This window comes from Abramis brama, assembly GCF_963993115.1.
Source record: "Abramis brama genome assembly, chromosome: 3".
NCBI classification, from domain to species: Eukaryota; Metazoa; Chordata; class Actinopteri; order Cypriniformes; family Leuciscidae; genus Abramis; species Abramis brama.
This window is the reverse complement of record NC_139965.1, coordinates 39,390,322-39,416,688: the sequence shown is the minus strand read 5'-3', so window position 1 is coordinate 39,416,688 and position 26,367 is coordinate 39,390,322. Positions and strand designations below refer to the sequence as shown.

The following is a 26,367-nucleotide window of genomic DNA, read 5'->3' as shown; positions in this document are numbered from 1 at the left end:
ATTCAAACTGGACAATCGATTCATTTGTCTTTTTTATATTCCCAAGTATCTTGATGCATGCCTTTGGAAAATTGGAAGCTTTTTCAAACTATTCTGAATCTTGTAGTCTTGAAGTGTGTTGTTATGAGGTTTCCTGCACATTTATCCTACTTATTAGATCTAACGTTAACTATTTTACAGGATTATTCAACTGTTCAGGCTTGCTACCACCTTCATCATGTTACCTAGTTGATTCAGTTAAAATATGTATGACTTGAAAGCATTTTAGTCAAATGAGATTGGAGTGTGGGGGTGTCTCTTTAACCAATTTAAAGATTATTTTATATTATTCAGTGTAGATGTTTGTCAGTCAGCTGACGTGAAGGGTTGATTTTGCAGTGTGGATGGTTACAGTGGCACAAATGTATTTAAAATATCTGAGAACAGAGCTCTGTGGTTAGTCTGGACTGAAGAATCTGCTGACGTGAGGGCAGGAGCTGTAACATGATAATTAAGCAATATGACACAGACAGAAGTCCTGCTGTTTTGAATATTTAAAAAATCCAGCACATATATGAGTCAAAACCTGCTAATGGGTAATTAAATGTAACCAATCAGAGAGGCGGTATTAACATTAAGGGGCGTGGCATCTTATGCACAGAAGCCATTGGCACATTATTATACATATTGGCCGCTATGATTAGTGGCACATCCGGTGACACATCCGGTTGTCATTGTCACGTGCCACTAAAACTTAGACAAGTGCCGATGGATTGTGTCATATGCCACTGACGTTAGGCTTGTTCGACTTGAACAGGTGTTGTGCCGAATTTCGACCCCCGCCAAATTATTACCCCCCTAGTATTGGTAGGTTTAGGAATAGTTGTGGGGGAGGGGTTAGGATTAGGGGAGGGGTTAGGATTAGGGGTGGGGTTAGGATTAGGCAATCAGGTACTGACTTCAACGAGGGGGGTAATAATTTGGCAGGGGGTCGAAATTCGGCACAACACCTGTTCAAATCGAACAAGCCTATTGTTACGGATCATGTTGCAGTATGTTGTAGCACCTCCAATTACCTATAGTGACGCATTTCGCTGTCTGCTGGAGCATTATGTAAATGGTGTAGTGTACGCACTTAACGGCAGTATGACATTTACTTGTTTTTGCTACCGTCAATTAAAGTGATCATGTCTCTTCGGAAGACTTGGATTAAACCGCTCTGTTCACATCAGGGCTGTGCAGTGCAACATATGTCGCACATGTTACTAAACAAATGTTTTGGGCGATGAATAAATTTACCACAGTAGCACGCCTGCGATACAGTTGTATAAGACCGAGCTGCTTGTTTTTGTGTTTGTGTATGAGGTTTATCTAGGGCTGCACGATTAACCGAAATTAAACCGTAAGGCTGTAATTGTTTAAATAAAGAAATATATGCACAGCGTGTTTCATGGTGAAGTGCAGCACTAGGATCAGAGCGGATTGATAAATATGCTTTATTCTTATGAAAATACCCCAAATGTCTAGAAGAACACAGATAAACCATATGTTGCCGCAATTGTATGTTTATTGTCTTCATGTATCATCTGTCAAAACGTCTCTATCTGCGTTTTATTCAGCGGCTGCTGCAGCAATAGCTGGATGCCTTTGTCCATAAAAGGGATTTCCTGGAATGTCATAAGTTTTATGACTTTATGGTCTGTGGCCGGTTGCATAAACTGCTTAGACTAGTCATAAGTTAGTCATCTAATTTTTTTTTTCAAAACCCAGGTCATAACTTTTTTAATTCAGTTACATAAAAAGGTAGATTGGTCTATCTTTAATTTGAATCTGAAAAGTTAGAGACTGATTAGTCCTAATTAACTGCTTGTTGGTCAGACTAGTTCTTAAGACAGTCTTAAGTTAGTGGTTATATTTATTTATGCAACTGGCCCTGGGTTGGTTTCACAGACAGGGTTTAGATTAAACCAGGATTAGGCCTTAGTTCAATTAGGACATTTAAGTAGCTTTTTTAAACATGCCTTTGAAAAAGAACATTAATGGTGTGCATCTTGAGACAAAACAATGGCACTGACATATTTTAAGATGCGTCATTGCAAGTTGCTTTCAAGTTCAGACAGTTCAAACATGCATTTTAGTCTAGGACTATCTTAAGCCTTGTCTGTGAAACCAGGCATGTGAGTCTCATTTGTGGACTTTCTGTGCGAGGGTGCCCTCCGGCTACGAGTATGAATGAAACAGGCATTACATTACTGTGTACTCATTAATTATCACAACACCTTATTTTGGGTACAAAAATAGCAAAGAAAGATTATGAGCAAATCCATGTTTTTTCTCAAATGTAAAGAAGTGCACATTGTAGTTTTTTCTCTTTCGGTGGATGCATTCGATTTCCTGACAAAAATGTAGAAATTACCATCACAGATTTGTATCATTACAGTAATTTTATATTTAGAATAAAACCTTAGACCTTTCTTATGATTTATAGTTATAGGCCCCCTACGTGTTAACAGGTCACTCTGTAGTTTTCTGTAAAATAAAGGTTTTCTGTGAAATATAATTCTTAAATACTCTTTTATTTTGTAGTATTTTCTTGAATTATTTATTTATTTTTTTACTTGTGGTTATTTTCAGAGATGGTAACAGATGTTTTATACTTGTTCTATAATTGTGCAAAAAAAAAAAAAATTATATCAGAATTATAATTTTCAGGTGAACTATCCCTGTAATTGAATAAGGACTACATTCAGTGACCATCATACAATGGACTTTGAGATAATACAAACATCAGCCCTCTCACAGAGATTTTATGTGTGCACCAAATGACTGGATCACTTATTGATCAAGCCTGTTTGTTTGTTTATTTTTGTAGGAAAGAAGATGCTGTATTTCATAAGCATGGAGACACATAGAGAAAGATCCCTTCTCAAAGATCTCTGAAAAACATCAACATTAGAAAGAATGAATTTGTGTTATCAGTCCATCACTTCACATCCTTCCCTATAACTATTTACGTGCACTTTGGCAGGCCTCATTCAGCCTCCCCTCCACCTCACTAACTCACACTCACACACTCTGCCGGTGACACCACCACTGCTCCTGCAGGCTGGGTACAGAGCTGGTCTGGCCGCGCACCCCTCCAGCTCTGCGTGTTGGCGTGAGATGGCGCGGCAGGAAGCAGAGGGTCGCTGCCGCTGTGGACTGTAATGTCAGAGCCCAGCAGCCCCGGCGAGAGCCAGCGCAGCGCTCCCAGATTCTTCGTGGGCTGCGCGGAGGATGAGAGCGAGGGCCTGGACGACTACGCCAGCATGAGGACAGACATGGATCTGTACGAAGACGACCTGGAGGATGATTCGGTACGGATGGTTTTCAACTGAGTGTCTGGTCTAATGGAGAGGTTTTGCCTTCATGTACCTGGGGATTTAATAGTTTGAGAACAAAAGCATATTTTCTATGTAACATTAAAGACTTCTTTAAAGACTCTTAGCCATAGAAGCAGGAATTATGGTAGCAACACATCGGACATCAAATATTTGATCTTTGGTTCCCCATTACCAACTGAAATAAAATGTAGACTAGAGTTTACTGAAAGTATCCCTTTTTTAAGATGTTACCACATGTACATGCTTATCTGAGGACATTTTTCAGATTTTTGCCCCAAAACTTGGGTTATCTTTTTTGTGTGAAGAACTATGAGAGTTTTTTTTCTTTTCTTTTTTCTCTCATTTCTTATTTTGCACCTTCTCAGTTACCTGTTTTACTTTTTATTCTGAAGTGGAAACATGCGTCCATGTCCACCTTATTTTGCAATGCAAAAAGGTAGCTATTCTTTTCAAATGTGCAAGTATGGGGTTGGTTGGAATTTTTTTTTTTTTTTTAATTCTCTTATACTCACCAAGGCTTCATTTATCAAAAATATAGATAAAACTGTAATATTATAAAATATCATTATCATTTAAAATAACTGGGGATTTGGAATAGAAATTAAGTTAATGCATTCTTTAGATCAAGTTAATGTATCCTTGCTGAATAATGTATTAATTTCTTTAAAACATTTTTTACTCCTTACTATTTTTACTGTTTAAAAAGAACTGCTTCCTTTTACCACATTAAGTATATTGCTTTAGAAGCTTAATTTCTTTTTTTAATAATTTAAAATTTTTTATGTTTTAGTATTTTACATTTTTGTATATTTCAGTTTTTTCTAACGTCAGTACATATAACAAAGTATGTTTAGGTAGATGTATATCTCATTTAAATCCTTGTTTGTTTGTTTGTTTTTTTAGCCTCCAGAGCGTCAGATCGTGGTGGGGATTTGCTGTATGATGAAGAAATCTAAGTCCAAACCCATGACTCAGATCTTGGAACGTCTTTGCAAGTTTGAGTACATCACAGTGGTCATCTTTCCAGAGGACATCATACTCAATGAGCCGGTGGAAAAGTGGCCACTCTGTGACTGCCTGATCTCATTTCACTCTAAAGGTATATTTTGTGTCTGTGCCCTTTTGAGCTGGTTTTAGATAAGGTTTCTCCACTGAAGTATTAAAGGGATGGTTCGGAGTAATTTCAAACTAGGGTCCTTTGCACCATGACCTCGAGCCAAACACCCCCCCCCCCCAGAAGCTTTTTTCCCCTTTGTCGTACATTATTAAAGTTAGAGCTTATTTAGAGATATCAGCCGAATGGCTTAGTGCAGGCGCTAATGGATCCAAGGTTGTATCTCGTAAATTACCCCACTAATAATGCCCGGAATGGTACCAAACTTCTACAGTAGTACAAATAGGTTCTGTACTCATAAAACAAGGCATTGCAAAGTTTGTAAGTACATCAGGAGTTTATTTAAATAACACTTGCCTGATGGCTTATGCTAACGCTACCGGGGTAATTTACGACAGTGGTTCTCAACTCCAGTCCTCGGGACCCGCTGCTCTGCACATTTTGTATGTCTCTCTTATCTGACACACTCAGTTCAGTTCATGGAGTCTCTCCTAACGAGCTGATGATCTGATTCAGGTGTGTTAAATAAGGGAGACATACAAAATGTGCAGAGCAGCGGGTCCCGAGGACTGTTGAGAACCACTGATTTACGAGATACATACTTGGATCCGTTAGCGCCTGCACTAAGCCATTCGACTGATATCTCTAAATAAGCTCTTACTTTAATAATGTTCGACCAGGGGAAAAAAAGCTTCTAGGGTTTTTTTTGGCTCGAGGTCATGGTGCAAAGGACCCTAGGTTAAAATTATTCCGAACCATCCCTTTAACCACTCAATGAAGCAACTTTTTTGAAGGGGTCTCCTGTTCAGTTACCTAACGTTATTGCATCATTAGCTAATCTAATGAGGCAAAAAATGTGCGGTCACATTAGTGAATTTTTGCATACAAAAAGGTCCGTTGTCAATAGTGTAGCAATGTGCCGTATGAAGCACAGGTCACAAAGTCAAATCTTCCGCCCTCATAAGAAATTCCAGATTGCATTTTTGATTCCTATTAAATTGACTGGAATCCGCCCACAAAAATTAGCAAAACATCAGAAATTGTGACCACATCTTAAGTCTTGTTCTTTGGTATATAAATATACCTGATAAACAGTCTACATATTTGTTTACCAGTGTGTTGTGTCTTTGACAAGCCATTTTTATATTCGCATGCCCATAATACCAACAGTAATATTTTCTCTTGAATTAGGCTTCCCCCTGGATAAGGCAGTGAGTTACGCAAAGCTCCGTAACCCGCTGCTCATCAATGATCTTAATATGCAGTATTACATACAGGATAGGTATAACCATATTTTTCATTAACCACAGTTTTGCATATCTCATATTTGCATACATTTCAGCATCCTGTATGATACCCGAATAAGGCTTTTTCTGTCCTTTGTTAATAATATTTTAGGAGGGAGGTGTATCGTATCCTGCAGGAGGAGGGGATAGATCTCCCACGCTATGCCGTTTTAAACCGCGACCCTGACAAACCTGATGGTCAGTCAAAGCTTTTTTCCCCCAGTATTTTTGAGGATCTAAAGTTTTGTTTTCCTGATATCTTTTTAAAGAGTTTTCTTTTGTTATTTGCTTGCTTATTTCTTCATGATCCAACAGTGAAGTAGAAATATTAGCAAAGTGTCCTGCTTTGTCTCTGCACTGATTTATTTTAGTCTCCAAGTAAATATAGCCCCTCATGTAGAGCAATTTTAAGTGTTTCACAGGCCAAGGATACAAATATTGCTCTGAAGTCCATGATGTGACCATCTGGCATCCACTGAGCCGTTATGTTCTTGGCAGCTATGACAGTTCCCTGAGGACCTGAATAAATTTATTCTGCTCTAAAACAAATGACACTCAAAGTGCTATATTTACCCAGCTATAAATCCACATTACAGTCCTGTCTCAGATGATGACTGTGTTATCTGTCTATCTGCTCAGATATTGTTTCTATTCACTGGAACTCTGTTTTGACTGGCCTTTTCTTTCCTGTTTTGACACAGAGTGTAACCTGGTTGAGGGAGAAGACCAAGTTGAAGTTAACGGCGAAGTCTTTCTAAAACCATTCGTAGAGAAGCCCGTTTCTGCTGAGGACCATAATGTGTACATCTACTACCCAACTTCAGCCGGGGGAGGCAGCCAACGCCTCTTCAGGAAGGTCTTTTTGCAGTGGCTGCCTATTATCTATTCCATAGAGCTTGAGCTGCATCCGCTCAGTCATACAAGCACAGCAAACGGAGAAGAACATGCTGACATTTGTTTTAGCCTTCCCCGTCAGCTGTGTTAAAAAAAGACATAATTGCAGAGTTTATCCTACAGTCTATGTTGGGGAGCAACTAGTAACACTACTCAGTTTGTTTTAGCAGCTCATTCATTCATTCATTTAAAACAACTGATTTACCAAGCAGAGTTATAGCGTGCTGCAGGAAAGTCCTAAAACCTGGAAACGAGTCAGCATTTTTTAACTTCCAGTTCCATTGTCCTGAAGTCAATGGGTTTTTGGTTAAATGCCTGAATTAAGGTTTGTGGTTAACACAAGCTTGGATATTTTCAAGTTTTATTTTACAACATAATATATCAGTATACAACATATCACATTTTGTGATTTTGTTTTTAAGCCTTTTACGTATCTTGAAAAAGGCAGTTGCTAACAACTGGCTAAATGGAACTACACAGGTTGTCTGGGACATTAAATATTATTATGCTGAACAGGAAAACCCATCTATTGATTAGTCAGCTTGTACAGCCTCGTTGTGGTTATATTTGCGATCTTGCTAAATATTCTACTATAACTACTATATCTCAAACTTTTCAACTTGTAGATTTTAAATAAATGAATAGTGATGGCTTTGAAGTTGTGTGACTGTGGTGTTTTATAATTATAGCCTATCTGTAGCTTTTTACTTTTGGCAATTATATTTAGGTGTCAAAATTCATAAAAGTAATTTGTGAATATTATCTTGATTAACAAAGCGTGTAAGAACCATAAACTTTTGTTGGTAACAGAGCTTATTTTCTGTACTGATACTAAAGCCAATAGAACAACCCTTTTGGCTTTTTGCTTAGGGAACCGAATAATGCTAATTTATGAGTTGGCCAACAAAATTACATCATCCCTGGAGCACTCTTGCCCTGTAGTTGTCCCTGAATTTTACATATTCTTTTTTGTTGCAAAATAAATGGTTAAAGCTTAAGTGTTTAACTACTTAACCATCCCAGTTAAATACGCTGGGATATTTATAAGCAAGCCATCTGTATGTTAACTCCCTGGAAAGTTTTACAGTGTGGCTCTATCAAAACCTCACTCTGTTTTTTGAGCATCTCGACCAGCCTGACACAGTAACACTGGCCCAGCTAATGCTGTGAGTTTGGGACAGAACAATCTGTTTTTTCAACCAATACCAGATGGGGGAATGTTCATGAAACTTATTGAAAAGCAACTACTACATTTGGTATCACTAGTGTCACAAAAATTACACTTTACTTCAGCTTTAAATTCAGATGTTTATTTGGTTCAGTTATATAAATTAGGATGTATTTTAGTTTTATCAATTGTATTTAATATAAATGTATGTGTTTGAGTTTGTTACGGTTACCTTAATTGTGATGCTCATTGTGTTGCCAATTAAATACCGCTGTCTTTTAAATAAATTGTATATTCTCATAAATAAATAAAAAAAACGCCCCTCAAAATAGCTTAAATACTAGTTATTGTTTTGTAACTTGTAGTGTATAATTTTTATAATATTTTTTTTTTTTGTAGAGTTTATTTGCTTAGAATTATGAGCAACTTTGTTAGCTATGTTCAAAGTAGCTTTCCTAGAACTGCCTACAGTGATATGAACTATAGTTTAATAGAAAAACTGTGTACAAAACTGTTAATATGTTGCACGATGGCAAAATCGTAACATTTGTGTGTGAATGTGTGTCTGTTTCAGATTGGGAGCAGAAGTAGTGTTTACTCTCCAGAGAGCAATGTGAGGAAAACTGGCTCCTATATCTATGAAGAGTTCATGCCAACCGATGGAACAGATGTGAAGGTACTAAATCATTTACCTTCTTTTCTACTCGGTGATTGCATTACCCTGTTGCTCATGATCTATATAGAGCAAAGTTCTGCTTTCTTGCGTGTTTGTTTCGTTTGTAAATTTTTAGAGAAGCAGCAACATTCTTTTGTGCGTGTTTGTTTTGTTACAGGTGTACACAGTTGGGCCAGATTACGCTCACGCAGAAGCTCGTAAGTCCCCTGCACTTGACGGGAAAGTTGAGCGAGACAGTGAAGGCAAAGAAATCCGCTACCCAGTCATGCTCACTGCCATGGAGAAGCTTGTGGCCCGTAAAGTGTGCTTGGCATTCAAGGTCAGCTGCTCGTTTCTTGGTTTCAAGAATAAAATTATGAATGTACAAGAAAGAATTTGCAGACTGAAAATGTTTCAAAGGTTTAACCTGTTCATGCTGATTTTGTTCTCAAATACTTTTTACACTCTAGCAAACAGTGTGTGGATTCGACCTCCTCCGAGCCAACGGCCACTCGTATGTGTGTGATGTCAACGGATTTAGCTTTGTGAAGAATTCCATGAAATACTATGACGACTGTGCTAAGATCCTGGGGTAAAGCCTAATGAGATTAAGATAAAGATCTTTATCATCAGATAAAGATTCAAAATCTTTGTATTTAAAACATATTAACATATAGTTGCAAAATTGCACAACAGGATTAGTTTGGCTTGTTCTTTCTTTCAGAAATATTGTGATGAGGGAGCTGGCTCCTCAGTTCCAGATCCCGTGGTCCATACCTACAGAGGCAGAGGACATTCCTATTGTACCCACTACATCAGGCACCATGTACGTATCTCATGCTACACTTTTTCTTTTTTTTTTTTTTGGTCTAATGCAACAACATTCATATATTTTTAAGGTGTCCACTCTTAAGTGACCTATTATGATATTGCATCAGAATTACTTTTTTTCTTCTTCGCTAGGATGGAGCTGCGCTGCGTAATAGCTGTGATCCGCCATGGAGATCGTACACCAAAGCAGAAGATGAAGATGGAAGTGCGGAATCCCATGTGTGTTCTTGCCACCTGCTTAATAGACTTAATCACTTGTCTTAAAGTATTACTGATATCCAAATAGCAAAAATATGGTGCTTTTTCCTTTCTTCTAGGTTTTTTGAGCTTTTTGAAAAATATGGTGGATATAAAACGGGCAAGCTGAAGCTAAAGAAACCCAAACAACTCCAGGTAACATTTTTTATTTATTTATTCATTTATTTTTTTTAAATACATTTATTAAACATGTTCCAACTTTAAAACAGAAACACACACAAAAAGATTCAATCACAATAAAACATTCTGCTGAAGTAATAATGAGCACATTTATCCTAGGTCACTAAAAGAGTAAAAAAATAATAAATAAGATAATAAAGTAAAATAAATAAATACACTAAATACATAACTGCAGAGTGCAATACAAGTTTAAAACCATTATGTACTTGGGGCACATGAATGGGAAAACCCCTCTGCAGAATAGTTGACACTATAAAACTGGACTGGCTGACCATTAACTAGACAAGTTGAATATTCCAGCGGAATTAATTCCATCAACATCTTGTGCCATCCCGATATAGTCAGAGTCTTGTCACTTATCCAAAAATGTTTTTCCTAGCTGCAAAAGATTTTACAGTCTTTTTTTCTTTTGATAAAATCGAAGTTTTATCAGGCAAACCAAGAATCAAAAATAAAGGCTCCAATACCAACTCCTCAAATATATTACTCATTTCATAAACTATCTTGGCCCAATATATCCCAGGTAACAATTTTGTAAATTCTTTTATTATTATTATTATTATTATTATTATTATAGATTTTATGTTTTATATTTTGGTTGAATTTAAACCATTGGTTCTCAACCTTATTGACCCCTTATTAATTTATGGGAACTGCTGTTTTCTGTAAATTAAAAAAATAAACTAAAATAATCATAATTAAAAATAAAATAATTGCATTGTCAAAATTCTAAGAATTACATCATTTTACTCTCATTCCTAAACTTAAGAATAAGTGTGATTCATAAAGGTTCCTAAGTGTCAAGACTAGGTCTCAGCTCCTAAATTATTTAGGAGTGCTGGAGAGGTATCCTAACCTAATTAGGAGTAACAAGATGGCAGCAGAGAGGAGGAGGCCATGTACTTTTCAACAAAAATATGATGTATTGGAGTTAAATGATGACGGAGTTGATCATCAAGATATTCTTTTTGTAACTAACCTTTAAGAAATTTTATAGCAATGAAATTAAATTAAATTAAAGTAATAATTCAATTTTTGGCGACTGGAAAAATGCAGCAGTGCAGATGACTCTGAGCTCATCATTCCACAGTAAGCAGGGTCTGAAATAGCACTATTGTGAAACTGACCACACCAAATGTACAGTAGTGGCCAAAAGTGATGTGCTTTTACAATACAGATTGTTTCAAACCAGATTTACATTGATTACAAGAAAAGTTAGTTTTCGCTGTACAGCAGCTCTAGAAGAAAATAGTGTCATTGTCCAGCTTAAGTAAGTTCAGTGCTGATTCATTTCCATTGTAAAAATCATCAGTTATCTATTTATTTATTTCTATGTATTCGCTCTGGAGAAAACAGTCATGTCATCGTCCAGCTCAGTTCAGTTCTCAGACAATGGTGTCAATGCAGGCAGATCATTAATATTGTTGAATATTAAGTGGCAAAAAAGGGCAAACTACAGCTACAGGTTTTAGAAAAACTAAAAAGCTTATAGTCAGTTATTAATATTTCATTGTCCTCTCTTGTTTTTTCATGTGTTCATAATTTCTTTGTATGATAGCCTGGCTAAAAAATATTTCTACAGTTTGGCATGTTTCATTGTGTTATCAAAAATAAACAATTGACTCCAAGCACAACTACACAATATGCTTACAAAATCTTTAACACATTTTTAATACTGTGTGAATCTGACAATTTTCCTTTGCCTCACTTTTGGCCACTACTGTTTGGCAGTTCATTGACTTTCCAACTGATCTTCAAATCTTGCAGCAAAATCAAGCCACTTTTATGAGGATTGCAAGCTTCCCTGAGTTGTTGGATCCACTGATGGAACTCATGTTTGCATCATTGCTCCAACTGTAAATGAGGAGACATCTATCAATAGAAAAGGATTCCACAGCATCAATACTAATTTGTGATAATTTTGCACAATGCAAAGCAATTTTCTTTTTTAATAAATTACAATATTAAAGTTTCAGTGTCTTAATTAAATTATTTTATTATAATTACATTAAATGATTGGTGTCATGCTGCGGTGACCTCACCCTTGCAGGCTCACTATCGGCTTATTCAGTGGTTGAGGGCAGCCATTTTGGGTTGACATCATTGTAGTCCTTAGTTCACAGCTGAAGTGCCACTTCAGTCAGCACTTCGAGAAGTCCTAATTTTTTCTAAGAATTTTTTGACACTTAAGTCAAAGCTTAAGACTATTCTTAAGAGCATTTCTTAGAAGTTTTATACATAAGGGCCCAGGTCTACAATCAAACTTTTAAAATTAGGCTTCCTCATATATTGAGGTTTTCCAAGACTCTGGGAATCCTGGTGCTTCAAAGGAAAAAAAAAAAGGTTGTTGAGGGGATAAATTAAAATAAGAAACACCTTGATTTTGGTTAATTTTAAACTTATTTCAATACTTGTTGTGTCTTATTTTACATAATTTTAAGTCATCATGAGGCCCCCTTGGAAGTTTGCTGAGCCCTCATAGTGGGCCCCTGGCCCGTTGTTTGAGAACCACTCATTTAAACCTTTAATTTATTGTTAAACCCTGCTGTGCTATCTGTGTTTCCACAGGAAGTTCTGGACATTACCAGGACACTCTTGGCAGATATAGGACAGCATACTGACTGTGAAGTTGAGGAGAAGAAGTCCAAGCTTGAACAACTGAAGACCGTTCTAGAAATGTACGTTAATGTAAGATGTTAACTGGGCCATGCTAACTGGCACACTTGCAGTCTTCCTTGGTGGCCTCCTTTTAAGTCTTTTGACACGACATATTTTCCAGACACAAGCTTTACTAGCTCGGGTGTTATATAAAACAATACATTAATTTCCATCATATTCTTAACAGATGTTTTCTTTCAGAAAAATACAATAATGTTTCTAGTGTATCTAAGGAGATATATGTAACATGTCTTAAAGGAGATTCAGTTGAAGGATGTTGTAAATGAATACTATGTTCAGTGATATTCCCAACATGCAGTATTTTTAGAATCTCAGTATTAAGTTTTGTCCTATGACACAATGAAATCGCAGTGTCCCCTTTCACAACTCTTGACAAGCATCACTCATAGATGCACTGAATGGATTTCTGAGCAGCTGTTCTGGCAGGTGCTTCTGGCTATGTTAATATAGATGTCAGTCAAGAACAGGGAAGTGGAAAGTAAACTTTGGGGCCTGTAGATACCCTAATTACATTATTGTCCCTGTTCTGTTCTATTCTTTTTTCAGGTATGGTCATTTCTCTGGAATCAATAGGAAAGTTCAGCTAACCTACCTTCCTCATGGACAGCCCAAAACATCCAGTGAGGAGGAAGGTATGAGGATTGTTGATCAAGAAACTCAGTCGTGTTTGGCTTTAATCATGTCATGCATTATGGTGCTGCTGTTTGTGTTTTGTGCAGATACCCGTAAGGAAGGCGCCTCTATACTGCTGGTGCTGAAGTGGGGGGGAGAGCTGACTCCAGCGGGCAGAGTTCAGGCTGAAGAACTTGGCAGGGCTTTCCGCTGCATGTATCCTGGAGGGCAAGGTGAAAAAAAAAAAAACCCTCCTGTTTGTCTGTCAGTAAGGGGCCCTATTTTAATGATCTAAGCCAGGGGTCGGCAACCTATGGCAGGCGTGACAACACTGGCACGCTGAGGGTTAATCGCTGGCACTTAAGCAAAAGTGAGAGAGATGTATGTATTTCATTCAGATAAAGTACCTTGTACCTGCATACAGATCTGCATTTTGAGGTAATCATTCCTCATAGTAACACAGTTTGTTATATTAAGGTAGGAGTTATATATACTATTAAAGTGTAAGAATTAAACTATGCAAGTCAATAAAAGCGTGCAGCGTGACCACTACGCATCACGTGCACACAAGTTACTGGCTGACAGCTTTGCAGCTTGTTCCGTTATACATAGTCAATGCTATAAATTCAGTATAGATATTCAGTATCGAGTCCTTATTAAATATTCCACACACATCGAAATGAATGTGTTGCATTGTGGTAACATCGTTCATGTGTACCTGGTCACTTCATGTGTTTTTTCTGATTGGATAGCTCCCATTAATTAAAAGACTGAAAGAGATTTTTTTTTTCGCATTCCAGATAAAACTGGACAAACTGCATCTGGTTGTTGCTACAAATGTAAATTTTACTCGTCCTAAAATGGCAAAAACTAAACATGCGAGAGCGTTTTATAACGGCTCCCGGTATCCAGATATGACAGCACTGCAGCAGCATCACCGCAGAGAAGTAGCTGAGCATCTTTTCAGCAAGCCGACGCGCAATTTTTTTTAAAACTTTAGACCAGGTTTCAGTTGCCTCAAAATAGCAACGTACCAAGAATGCGCCTGAACACACCTCGTTTTCAGACCAGCTCACAAATGGGCGCAAATGCATTTGCTATTTAAACAACGTGGCGCAGGACATGAAAATGATAACTGCGTCGGCTGAAACTAGCAAAAGGCACTTGCGTCGCGCCTGGCACTGTGTTGGTGTGTTTGATTAGGGTTGGAGCAAAACTGTTGACCGAGGACCAGAGTTGAGAACCCCTTTAGATGTTATTTTTCTAGAGTCCACAAATCTCATGCTTTCAGCACCTTATTACACCTTTCTAATCCAACATTATACCTAAATCTAACTGTTTAACATTCATATTAATGACGGTGACTCAATATCGGATGACATTTTAATAATGTTCATTATTCATTCATCTACAAACATTATATAATGCTTAATAAATCAGTACTTGGTGAACTTTCAAATAGGAATATATTAACCATAGTTAAATAACTGACTTACAGTTGAGTAATGACTAATTAAACAAAAATGTAATGCACATAGAGTGCTGAAAAGTCCTAAAACCAGGAAATGAGCATTTAGGAACTAAAGTCAATGGACTTTTTTCAATGAGTTTTTGGTTAAATGCCTGTGGTTAACACAAGCTCAGGATTTGTTTCACGTTTTATTCTATGACATAAAAATACTAGTAGTTTTTTACTAGTATCAGTTATACCCCACTCGTGAATTCTTCTAGCTTTTACGTATCTTGAAAAAGGCATTTGGTGACGTTGATGTCATGCAACTGTGGTGAAGTTCTTTATAGCTTAACTTCACCTGCTGCAGATTGTATTTAAGCTTCAATATTCATAAACATGTTCTTTTGTGAAGATTATCTTGATTAACAAAATGTGTAAGAATTATAAACTTTTGTCACAGAGCTTATTTTTCTGCAATAATCCAAAAGAGTGATGCAAACCTCTGGGTTGGCCTACAAAAATACACCATCCCTGCAGCACTCTATTAACCAAAGATCTGTGAAGCATTTATTATAAGATCCTTGAAGTTTATAAAATGTAAGGTATTATTAAGTGTTACCCAATTTTGGGATAAAACCCAGTGCCTCATCAGCAGTCTTCGTATTATATGCTTCCCATTTTCCTGTTTGTTCTTAGCTATAATTTCTGCTTTTTTTTCTGTGCAGCGGTATTTTTTAAATTTCTTTCACTCCATAGAAGTGTCACAAAACCATATTGTTCATATGACTATATTGTGCGCTTACATTATGTTAAGACTTACATTTTAACCATTGTTCACTGATTCTTCCTTATCTTGCAAATTAGAGTTGCAGTTACGTTTTGCTTACTGATTGGTTGTGTAATATGGAACAACCAATGGTGTTTACTTTCAGTGACATCAAACTTGGTTCAATGTGTCTGAGGTTGCCAAATTTGAGTGAATGAGATTTTACAGCAAAATAACCTTTTGGACATGTTAACATTGACATGTTAACCTTCAGACTTGACCCTGTTCTTTGAGACCCACTATCCTGCAGTTTCATTCCAGCCTTCTCCAACACCCATGCCTCTAATTGTCAGTTAAGACCTTGATTATGGTTGGAGCTAAACCCCGGAAAGACAGTGGGTTTTCAGGAACAGGGTTGATTACCCTTGTCCTATATGTCTATTTAGTCTCACCAAGTTTTTCTCTGTGAATGTTATGTTCTTGACTACTTATAGGGGATTACGCTGGCTTTCCAGGCTGTGGCCTGCTCAGGTTACACAGCACCTACCGGCATGACCTCAAGATCTATGCCTCGGATGAGGGCAGGGTGCAAATGACTGCTGCTGCATTTGCAAAGGTCCTCAGCCACAACAAATACAGGTCTTCTAAGGTTTAAAGATATAAAGTTATCAGAGGATGTTAACCTGGTGTTGGTTGTCTGCCTCGCAGGGTCTCTTGGCACTGGAAGGGGAACTGACACCCATCCTGGTCCAGATGGTAAAGAGTGCAAATATGAACGGCCTGCTGGATAACGATATCGACTCCCTCAGCGGCTGTCAGCAGAGGGTTAAGGCCAGACTTCATGAGATCATGCAGAAAGATCAAATCTTCACAGAAGAAGACTTTGACAGGGTAAATCAGAGCGTCAAACATCTTTTGAACTATGGGGTGTATTTCAGTCCCTCCACTGACTTGATATGAAAAGCACATCTGTGTCCACTTCATCTCTTTTGTTTCTCCAGCTGGCTCCAACATGCAGCAGCTCTCTGGTGAACTCTATGAAGGCTGTGGAGAATCCAGTGAGTATGTGTGATCAAGTCTACACCCTTGTCCAGAGCCTCACCTCACAGATCCGCAAAAGACTTGAAGACCCCAAATCAGCAGGTGATTGCTCTGTGCTCACATAAAAAAAGACAGAAAAGAAAAGCGCACTTTAAAAGGCCATACAGATAAACTTGATACAACCTGAGTAAATGAGTTTGAGTTGCCTCTCTCAGATTTACAGCTGTACCACAGCGAGACACTGGAGATGATGCTGCAGCGCTGGTCTAAGTTGGAAAGGGACTTCCGCATGAAGAGCGGCCGCTACGACATCAGCAAGATTCCTGACATTTATGACTGTGTTAAGTATGACGTGCAGCACAACAGCTCCCTGGGCCTGGAGGACACAGGGGAACTCTTCAAGCTCTCTCGAGCTCTAGCCGACATTGTCATACCTCAGGTGTGTGAGGAAATCTGTATGTCTTGCCCTTAGCTAAAGTTTATTTTTCTTCATTTGCTTATGTGAATGGGGCTTTTCAGAAAACAAGTATTTCACTAGATATTTTCACGAGCATTAGCTATTACTTTCTTCAAGAAAAAAAAATTATTTCAATTTTTTATTCACATATCACCCAGCCCTCGATACCACAACACAAAGTTAACAAAAAGTAAAACTAAATCTAAAAAATTATTGTTAAACCCTTATAAGTACTTCTTGACAATTTTTGTCTAACAGCCAGTGCTATTTTAGTATCATTGTTTTTAAATATTTTTAATTAGAATTTATATTTGTAATTTCTGTTTTCATTTTAATTTTAGTTTATGTAGGTTATTTTATTTTTAAATAGGTCTATATAGGTTATAGTTAGTTTGAGTTTGAGTTATTTTAGTACTTTAACTTAAACTAAATGTAAATAAGAAATGTTGCCTTAAAATTAAGTTAGTTCTGAAGGCAAAAGTGGGTCCAACCCTTGAAAGACCTTTTTTTTTTTTTTTTTTTACTATTTTATTGTATTTCAGTTTTAATATTTTTTTTATTTTATTTCAAGAAATTTAAATGTTTTTATTTTTGTTTTGTTTTCTAGTTTTATTTAAAAATATAAACCTTGCTAATAGCAGTAGAATTGAACTACTTAGTTGTTGAATGGGAGTCGTATCGACTTCTTTATCGAAAATAGTGATACTCTTGTGTACTGTAATCTAGTCTTCTAGGTAATAAAATATTGTTTATTTTTTGTTATACCGTGGTCTCTCTGAATACTCAAATATGATTGGCTGGAAGGTGTGCAAAAAAACCATTTAATGCACAGGTATTTCCAAGTCAGTTTAATCACTATTCTATATTAATGCGCTGTTTTCATTGAAGAGCACACACACAAACGTCACTCGCACACAGAGATCAAAGATCGCGCTGCGCACACTGAAACATTCAGGAGTACAGAAACTTGCCAACACTGGCCTGTAACTTTTAGTAATAAAATAGCTTCGCTACTGAATCGCCACATTATATTTCTCAGCAAAGAGGGGGTTACATCGCTATTCTGAAGTAATTAAACTCACAGCTTCGTTGTTAAAAGAGAGAGACAATGAACAGATGCTGGTACAAATCTCTCTCTCCCTTTCGGTCAAATATTGTGCTGCAAACATCAGTAACAGCTTTAAAGGGTTAGTTCACCCAAAAATGAAAATTCTGTCATTAATTACTCACCCTCATGTTGTTCCAACCACGTAAGACTTTCATTCATCTTCGGAACACAAATTAAGATATTTTTGTTTAAATCTAAGAGCTGTCTCACTCCTCCATCGGCTTCTCTGTAATTGAAACTTGCCGGCGCAGAAAGTTAGTAAAGACATTGTTAAAATAGTCCAAGTGACTACAGTGGCTCAACCACAAGTTTATCAAGTGACGAGAATACTAAAAACTAAAATAACAACTTTATTCAGCTATTCATTTTCTTCTGTGTGGGCCTCTGAGTGAGTTCACGTAGTGTAACAGCGTTTGTGTTCCCGAAGATGAACGAAAGTCTTACGGGGTTGGAACAACATGAAGGGTGAGTAATTAAAGACAGAATTTCAATTTTGGGTGATCTAACCTTTTATGTTGTCAGTGCTTGCATATGACCATATGGTATAAACAGGATAATCCACGGTTAGTTGTTAAAACGATTTTAATGCACTTTGTAGAGGCATCAGGCGGTTCTTTGCCTCCACGTCATGCATTAAAATCGTTTAATGCACAGCTAACCGTGGATTATCCCTTACTTGTTTTTTTCCCCCCAAAACACCTCTACCTAGTACAAAGCCAGGATCTGCTATTGTACATCTGATTGTAATCTACTTTTTTTTTTAGGAGTATGGCATTAATAACGTGGAAAAGCTGGATATTGCATATGCCTACTGTCTGCCTTTAGTAAAGAAAATTCTACTGGACCTTCAGAGGACACATGAGGACGAGTCTGTAAACAAGCTGCATCCTCTGTGAGTGCCCTGTTTTTTACTCTTATCTCTCCTTTTTCTTTTATTTGGTCTCTCCTATTGACCATAATAAATTTGTCCATATCTTTGTATCCCAGATACTCACGTGGTGTGCTGTCACCAGGCAGGCATGTCCGAACTCGGCTGTATTTCACGAGTGAGAGTCACGTCCACTCCCTGCTTAGCATCTTCCGTTATGGCGGCCTATTGGATGTAAGTATTATATTATAAAGAGAAATGACGAGGAAAATAGAGAATCGAAGTGACGTACACATAAGTCCTGTCTACTGTCTTTCATGACTATGCTTAACACATGTAAAAAGTGCACTTTGTAATATTGCCAAATTACGTTTTACTTTAAAGGACATTTTTAATTAGTATGCTTTAATAATCTTTTGTTTTGCTTTCAAAGAAGTACAATTATTTTGATATGTTGATATATTAAAGCACATACAAAGTACTTGATTATAATTTGTAAACTGTATTGTGTCATTCAATATTTAATTTAAAGTTAACATTTTTAATTTACTGAATTGCAACTTCATTATTAGAGATAATATTCAGCTAGAGATGCACTGGTCGATCGGCCATAAATTAGCTTTGGCAGAAAACGGATACAAAGAGGAGAACACAGATGTGCCAACAGAGCAAATTTTGCACCAGGCACAACAAGCTATGCTTGAAATAATAAAGGAAGAAAAGTATAAATATTGAATTGGGGGTGGGGGTTTATATGAATGTATCGCTAAAGGGAACTTACTGTCTTCAGAATAGTTTCGATGGCGTTTCATTTCCTCTTACCTCTCTATAAAGTAGTGTTTATAGCGCAGCGCTGCTTTGTGTAAAGTGGTACCCAAAGAAACCGCTGCTGTTTTCACCCTTGAAATAGTTAATCCTGGGTCATTCTAAACCCCGGGTAAACTGAATCCTGGGTTATCTTGCTTCACGTTTCACACTGCTCATAATTTACCCGAGGTTAACAGTTAATCCTGGGTATTCATAAACTGATGTTTCACATTGTACATTCCTAAACCCTGGGTTAACGTTCTTATTTGCGGTGTCAGTGAAAGCAGTACGCAACCTGTTTACATAAAAGCTCTAGCATTGCGCGTTCTCACATTGCCGACTGTTCTATCGAGTTTGTACTGAATGGATACTTCGGACTATAAAGGTTAGAATACGGTCTCTTCTTCACTCAAATTGTCGCGTTTTCTGTCAGCATTTGACATTATCTGTCATTATTTTCCTGTTTGTCCCAGTCAGGCTGCTTTGAAACAATCTGTATTTTATAATGCGCTATATAAATAAAGGTGACTTTACCATAAATGACTGTTAGTACATTTAGCAGGATACTTTAACCATGTTTCAAAGACAATAGAAGTAATTATGAAATTACCTGTAAAGATGTATTGAAGTCCTAAAGTTCTTAGTGTGTCAAAAAAAAATGCATTTAATATAAATTTTAACTATTATCCATTTTCACTTAATTGCAGTCAACATCCACTTAAGCATCTGAAAACATTACATTCAGTTTGCACTTAAAAATATTCTTTTAAAGTATATTATTCCTGTATTAAATACTCTTTTAAAAAAAATGTATGCTACTTATTTCACAAAGGTAAAGTAGTACAAAAGCTACTGCAAAAGTACAAATGCAGAAAAATAAGAGAGAACAGGAACACTTTTTTTATTTTTAACAAGAACCTTTGATTGAGGTTTCAGTTAAATGTTAAAGGATACATATGATGTTTCAGGAGGAGAAGGACCAGCAGTGGAAGAGAGCCATGGATTATCTAAGTGCAGTGTCTGAGCTCAACTACATGACCCAGATCGTCATTATGCTCTACGAAGACAACAACAAGGTACATCCTGCTCTCACTGTCTGTTCTACTCAACTGAGGTACAGAATAAACATAAGTGAACTGTCATAACTGAGCTGTCCAATGTTTTATTTGAGTAAGGACTGTGTAGTCTCAAAGAAATGTGACAGTTGTGATGTTGTGTTAACTCAGGACCCATCCTCTGAAGAGCGCTTCCATGTGGAACTGCATTTCAGCCCTGGGGTCAAAGTATCTGAGGAGGAGAGCGCTCCGATGGGATTTGGTTTCCGTCCAGCCTCTGCTGAAGTATACAGACTTTCATTTGTTACATTTTCTCATCATGTATTGGATTAGGTTGTTGTTCAGCTAATGAATTGTTATTAAATAAAAAATGGTTCAGCAGAATTTTCCATGTCTGTGTTTGTGTGTGTTGACATAGAATGACCAAAAGCAAACAGACCCTGGTAGTTTGGAAAATCTTGCACGAGATGAACCCGACCGCGCCTTGCCCCTTTCGGAGGCCATCAGCACCCAGAGGAAATCCCCTCTGATCCGGAATCGCAAGACTGGCTCCATGGAGGTATCACAGCCGCCATCACACTCAATAAACCTACTATGCCAACCGTTGTACAGTGTGCTTTGTAAATCTCTGTGGTGTCAAATTGACTGAATCAGGCTGGGTTTTATGTACCATAATTCAACAGTTCTATTTGTGTCTGTGCACAGGTCCTATCGGAAAGCTCATCCTCTAAAGGGGGCAGCTATCGCCTCTTCCCCTCCTGCTCACGTCAGTCTCCAGAGATGAAGCAGAGCGGATTAGGTTGGTATCATGTGTCTGTCTCAGTCAGCCTCAACAACTGCTGTTTATCTCTTCTCCCTGACAGGAACACACCCTCTCAGTCCAAGGCAACACTATATTGCATGTTATTTTGGGTGTAAAAGCCATTAGCTGACCACTTGCATAGACGTTACCTAGGAAATTGGTGGATACACACTTCAGATCCAGACAGAGACGGAGTTTGTTGCATGATGGTGGGATGCTGCTGTTAATTTTTAGACATTTTGGATTAATCATTCTGTGTTTTGCTGTAGCCTATTTAAACTGTGTTTTAAATAAATGAGTGCTTTATTTAGTGCTGTAATCTGTGATGACCGTTTAGTTGGCTTTTTATACGCCTATGAAAGAAAGTGCCTTGAATTTGCTGCAATTTTAAAAGTTAAACATTTTGCATGGTAAAAAAACATTTGACAAGGGTGAAAATTAGCATCATAATCCTGCATGCAGTCCGACATATTTCATACCTAACTATCTGTAGATTTGAAGTTAATTTGTGTAATCTACTATCAATGACACGTGAACGCTAATGTTCACTAATATCATACTGATCTGCTGTTTTGCTAAGGTTTTTTTTGTGTTCATAATTGCTCCTAATAGATATAATGTATATACTTTCCCTGACCAGAACATTGCTTCTGTCTTTTGTTCATTAGATTTCACTCTACTAGCCTGTCATTGAGGTTCGCCAAACCGTAATGGTTTTGGCATGAGTCATATATTATGATTTTATAGTCCTCTCACTCCCTCTGCAGTAACTGCTGTGTTTTGATTAATAAGTGCATGTGGTTGGTGTGCACACTAATTCCGTGATCTAACCCCCTCTGCAGGCTCTCAGTGCGCTGGTCTCTTCAGCACCACCGTCCTGGGGGGCTCCTCTAGTGCCCCCAACCTTCAGGACTACGCACGCACACACCGCAAAAAATTCTCCTCAGGCAGTTTGACCTATAAAGACGGTATGTGCTCAGTCCAGCTCCTTCTCTCACAGAGATAATAAAAGAGTTTACAATACAGGAAATCTAGGTAAAGGGCACTTCCTGTAAAGTTTAGGATTAAGAACTCTCGTTACATCAGGTCCTGATGGTGCATCACACATCTCGCTGTCATACTCACCATTTCACATCTGGTTCATGTTCATGGTCTTGAATGTGTGGTGTTGTGGTGCTCATGGAGTCTGCTGTGTCATTTATTGTCTCTCTGAAATTGTCTTTTGTTTCTTGTCATTTATAATTTTTTGTGAGCAGTGTTTTATTCTTGACATCATTTAAATGGAAGCACATATTTTTGTGTACCGTTGCAGGAATCCAAAAAAGTTTGAAGCAAAAACATGGTAAGAATGTAGATTTAGTGAACGGCAAACTATTACCCATTAAATTGGTGTTGAAATTATTACTAAATTTGATAAATGATTCAGTGCTCTTTGGAGTGCTCTTACATACCGATTCCTTCCAGAATGTTCAGTTTTTACGCTCCTGGTGAAACACTTTGTCCACAAGGTGTCAGTGTCACATTGTTTGGCGTTCTCCCCGTTTCAGTTCCCATTTCCTGTGTCCTGTTTTCTTTACTGCAGTTTTGCAGTTCTAAGTTCTAACTTTACTTTCTCATTTGTTACTATCGTATACATGAGCCTGTTCATTTATCCTTATTAGCTTCATTTTAAACCTCTGGCTGGTCTCTAGGACTGGCTGGTCATTCCCTAGTTTCTTTGTCTTCACTGTTGTGTGTGGTTGTGTCCTGTGAAGGCATTGCTGTTACGCTACAGGCTCTCAGAGCCGCTTAAATGACATAGGTAAGGGGTTGATCTGACCGTCTCAAGCTTTTCATGCTTCTGTCCACCATTTTGTTTGTTCAGAGAGATGACGTCTGATAAGATGGCATCTGTATTTATAGTAGAGAAGTGCCCATAAAGTGACAAGCCCAAAATATTACTGTAGCTAAAGCGTTATAAATAGATCCACTCATTCACTGTGGTGACTCTGTGAAGACAATTAAGCAGATAAAGATCTGTCTTCTTATTGTCATTTTCTTTTTTCTTTTTTTACTTGAATAGGAATAGCCTCAGTTGAACCCATCTGTGAGATTAACATCTTCCTCGTAATATGAAACATTCTCACTCTTTAGCTAAAAGTCTAAATCACATTGAGACACTAAACGCTGCTCTTCCTGCTTCCTGTCCCAGTGTTTCTGAGTCTGTATCCTGCTGTAGTCACAGTAGAAACCCAGCCCTACTACACTCCTCACCCTACTATCCTTGACAGTCTCACACCTTCAGCTCTGTAACACCATCCCCATCCTATACAGGTGTACTGTAAAAATGGTAACTAGTGACCTTTTTTATTTCCTCAGAGTTGTTGTCTATGCCGGCAGTAAAGCGATTTTCTGTGTCGTTTGCAAAGCATCCGACTAATGGTACGTCTGCTTCTCTTCAAGTATATTTCCACTTTTTCTTTTTCTCCACCTCCCTTTGTTTTGCATGCCAATGGAAGCCTCTTTTCATTTCGGAAATTTCTGTTGGTTTTGTTTTCTTTCACGTGATTTCTGCCATCTTTTTAAACATTCAACCAGCCTCTTACCCTTTCCACATACACCACTGTCGCTATCTGAAACCTCCTGCGGACAACTCTCACTCGCACCCAGTGACTCTATGTTAATCAGTTTACGATTGACTGTTTGTGTGGATGAGTTTAAGCACGTGTTTGTGTTTCCTGTGCTTGTATGTGCACAAGTCTGTGGGGCGGTGAGTGTAGTACGCTGCAAAAAATATCATGTTCTTATATCAGTATTTTTGTCTGGTTTTACATTTGGGAAGCAAAATTACATAAGATTCATTATATTTGAACAGCAGTGTATGTCAGAGAGAATATATTGAATTAGGTTATTAAAAAACAATTAGCAAATTCACTGAGAAAAATAAAGTGATAATATATATTCTCTGAAATCAAGTTGTAATATTTTGTACGATGTTGTAAAGTAATTGAATTTAGATTGTGATCATTTCTATGAAAACAATAACAAAAATACTGAGATACTAAGATGATGATTTTTTTTTTTTTTTTTTTTTTTTTTTTTTAAGTGTACAATTATGAATAGATATTCAAGATAATGAATCTGAGCCACTACTGGACAGTACACTGGTGATTAAACCTTTCCCCTGTTAGCTCTCGTATTAATGAACAGTGTTTTTCACTGTTTTGACAGGTTTTAATAGCAGACGGGGATTGTTCACTGGGAAGTGGTTCACCTGACACTCTTTTACCCCATTAATCTTCTCTCTTTTTTATTTAAATTCAATGTGGTTGTGCACTGTAATTATGTTAAATGTTGTGAATGTCGAGTTATGAAGCCAAGGAGTATTTTACCCTGTTTCCCTTTGATTCTTCATGGGAGGCAGCTTAAAATCTCAGCGCTCTACATCTACAGTCTGTCTACAGTAAAAGAGGCCATTATATTTGGAAATGCTAAAAACGACTAGCATTTCTTTCAAATTGAAATCTTCAGTTAATGAGAGTTGCAGAAACAGATGAACTCCTAGCCAGCGTCTTTTGTGGTTCTCAACACTTAATTTATAGACACATGCGCTGTGCATAATCTGCATGTTTATGTTATGTTGGTTAAGATGATATCAGTGTATTTCTCTCTCTGGAAAATAATCGTCTTCCATATGTTGTGATCAAAAGGATGTCCGGAGATGTTGTCTAGCATAAACAAACCTGAATGGAGGTGATAACAAAGGTCAAGAACAATGCAAAAGAGCTGCTTGTAAACTGATGTGAATTACTGCAGTGTGTTATGTAGGTGTATTTGGACACAGTCCTGTATGTGTTCAGTACATCTCATGCAAAGCTTAAGATGGTCCCTGATCCACCTACACAATCCCATTCCCTGCCAGATCCCACACTCTCTACCCACCACACATTCCCAGCCATCCAGCTCTCGAAGCCTTTCACGTAGGAGCCTTTCGTCCAACCTAATTATGTCTCTGTAGTTAATAAGAAATACTCATTTGCCTTCATGTCTCTGAAATGAGTGCACACTCTTTAGTTTAAACAAATTAAATTCATTCAGCCTAATTATTATACTTTTGTGTTTTCCCGGTAAGTGTGTAAATGTGGGTCAGATGGGTATCAAATGTCACCACAAGGATAGTTAAACCTGCAATCTTCTACATTGTGGGCCCTTCCCAATGGTGCACATGATGAAACGGCTTATAAAGAGATTGTATAATGTTTTAATTAAAATCCAAAAAGGCCGAAAGGTTTCTGTAACGAGTAGTGTTGGGTGTAGCAAATATAATTTACTGATTTACTATAAAAACAACTGAAGTAATTAGAAAATGCACACTATGAACAAATGTGTGTTTGTGTTGGAACAATTGGTTATGATCTAATGACAAAGACTATGAACCTAATGAAACTCAAGTATGCATTCATGCCGCTGAGCCTGATTTTTCATTGCCTCGGCTCGTAAAAGATTCTTTATAAACTGCATTCATTAGCAACATTTACAACAAAACTACAAACAAAATCATTTTTGTAATATTTTTAAATTATTTAAATAAGTAGCAATTACAATTTTTAAATAATCAAATATTCAGATAGAATAGGGTCATTTGTCTAACTATATTAGTATCAATCAGGAACATTACCAACAATCTATGTTAAAAGTGTATAAAAATGACCTTTAAACTAAAAAAATTGGGGTCAGTAAGAGATTTTTAAATGTCTCTTATGCTCATCAAGGCTGCATTTATTTGGTCAAAAATACAGTAATATTATTACAATATAAAATAACGGTTTTCTATTGTAATGTATTATAAAATGTAATTTGCTCCTTTGGTCCTTGTTCAAAGCTGAATTTTCTTCAGACTTCAGTGCCACGTGGTCCTTCAGAAATCATTCTAATATGCTGATTTGCTGCTGAAGACACGTTTATTACTAGTGTTGAAAACAGTTGTGCTGC

General features: G+C 37.3%; 1 protein-coding gene across 8 annotated transcripts in view; it reads left to right on the top strand.

Annotated features, from left to right (window-relative positions):
• Positions 1 to 26,367, top strand: part of ppip5k1a (diphosphoinositol pentakisphosphate kinase 1a) — a 32,438-nt gene that overhangs the window by 827 nt on the left and 5,244 nt on the right. For 3 of the 8 annotated variants that reach the window (XR_014605413.1, XM_084108959.1, XM_084108955.1), the window contains exons 2-25: positions 2,852 to 3,335; positions 4,266 to 4,461; positions 5,668 to 5,758; positions 5,875 to 5,960; positions 6,464 to 6,618; positions 8,399 to 8,500; positions 8,658 to 8,819; positions 8,950 to 9,071; positions 9,204 to 9,305; positions 9,443 to 9,529; positions 9,628 to 9,703; positions 12,317 to 12,426; positions 12,974 to 13,272; positions 15,753 to 15,874; positions 15,967 to 16,149; positions 16,260 to 16,401; positions 16,515 to 16,738; positions 18,629 to 18,756; positions 18,852 to 18,966; positions 20,508 to 20,615; positions 20,766 to 20,879; positions 21,013 to 21,153; positions 21,300 to 21,393; positions 22,239 to 22,364. Coding sequence is in view for 7 of the 8 variants with exons in the window: in XM_084108959.1 (XP_083965085.1) it covers positions 3,186 to 3,335; positions 4,266 to 4,461; positions 5,668 to 5,758; positions 5,875 to 5,960; positions 6,464 to 6,618; positions 8,399 to 8,500; positions 8,658 to 8,819; positions 8,950 to 9,071; positions 9,204 to 9,305; positions 9,443 to 9,529; positions 9,628 to 9,703; positions 12,317 to 12,426; positions 12,974 to 13,272; positions 15,753 to 15,874; positions 15,967 to 16,149; positions 16,260 to 16,401; positions 16,515 to 16,738; positions 18,629 to 18,756; positions 18,852 to 18,966; positions 20,508 to 20,615; positions 20,766 to 20,879; positions 21,013 to 21,153; positions 21,300 to 21,393; positions 22,239 to 22,364 (3,235 nt within the window). In the remaining variant the exon portion in view is untranslated. Of the gene's footprint in view, positions 1 to 2,851; positions 3,336 to 4,265; positions 4,462 to 5,667; positions 5,759 to 5,874; positions 5,961 to 6,463; positions 6,619 to 8,398; positions 8,501 to 8,657; positions 8,820 to 8,949; positions 9,072 to 9,203; positions 9,306 to 9,442; positions 9,530 to 9,627; positions 9,704 to 12,316; positions 12,427 to 12,973; positions 13,273 to 15,752; positions 15,875 to 15,966; positions 16,150 to 16,259; positions 16,402 to 16,514; positions 16,739 to 18,628; positions 18,757 to 18,851; positions 18,967 to 20,507; positions 20,616 to 20,765; positions 20,880 to 21,012; positions 21,154 to 21,299; positions 21,394 to 22,238; positions 22,365 to 22,708; positions 22,739 to 23,754; positions 23,818 to 26,367 lie in introns of all 8 variants that reach the window. The other 5 variants (XM_084108961.1, XM_084108956.1, XM_084108960.1 and 2 more) reach the window with 4 other exon arrangements.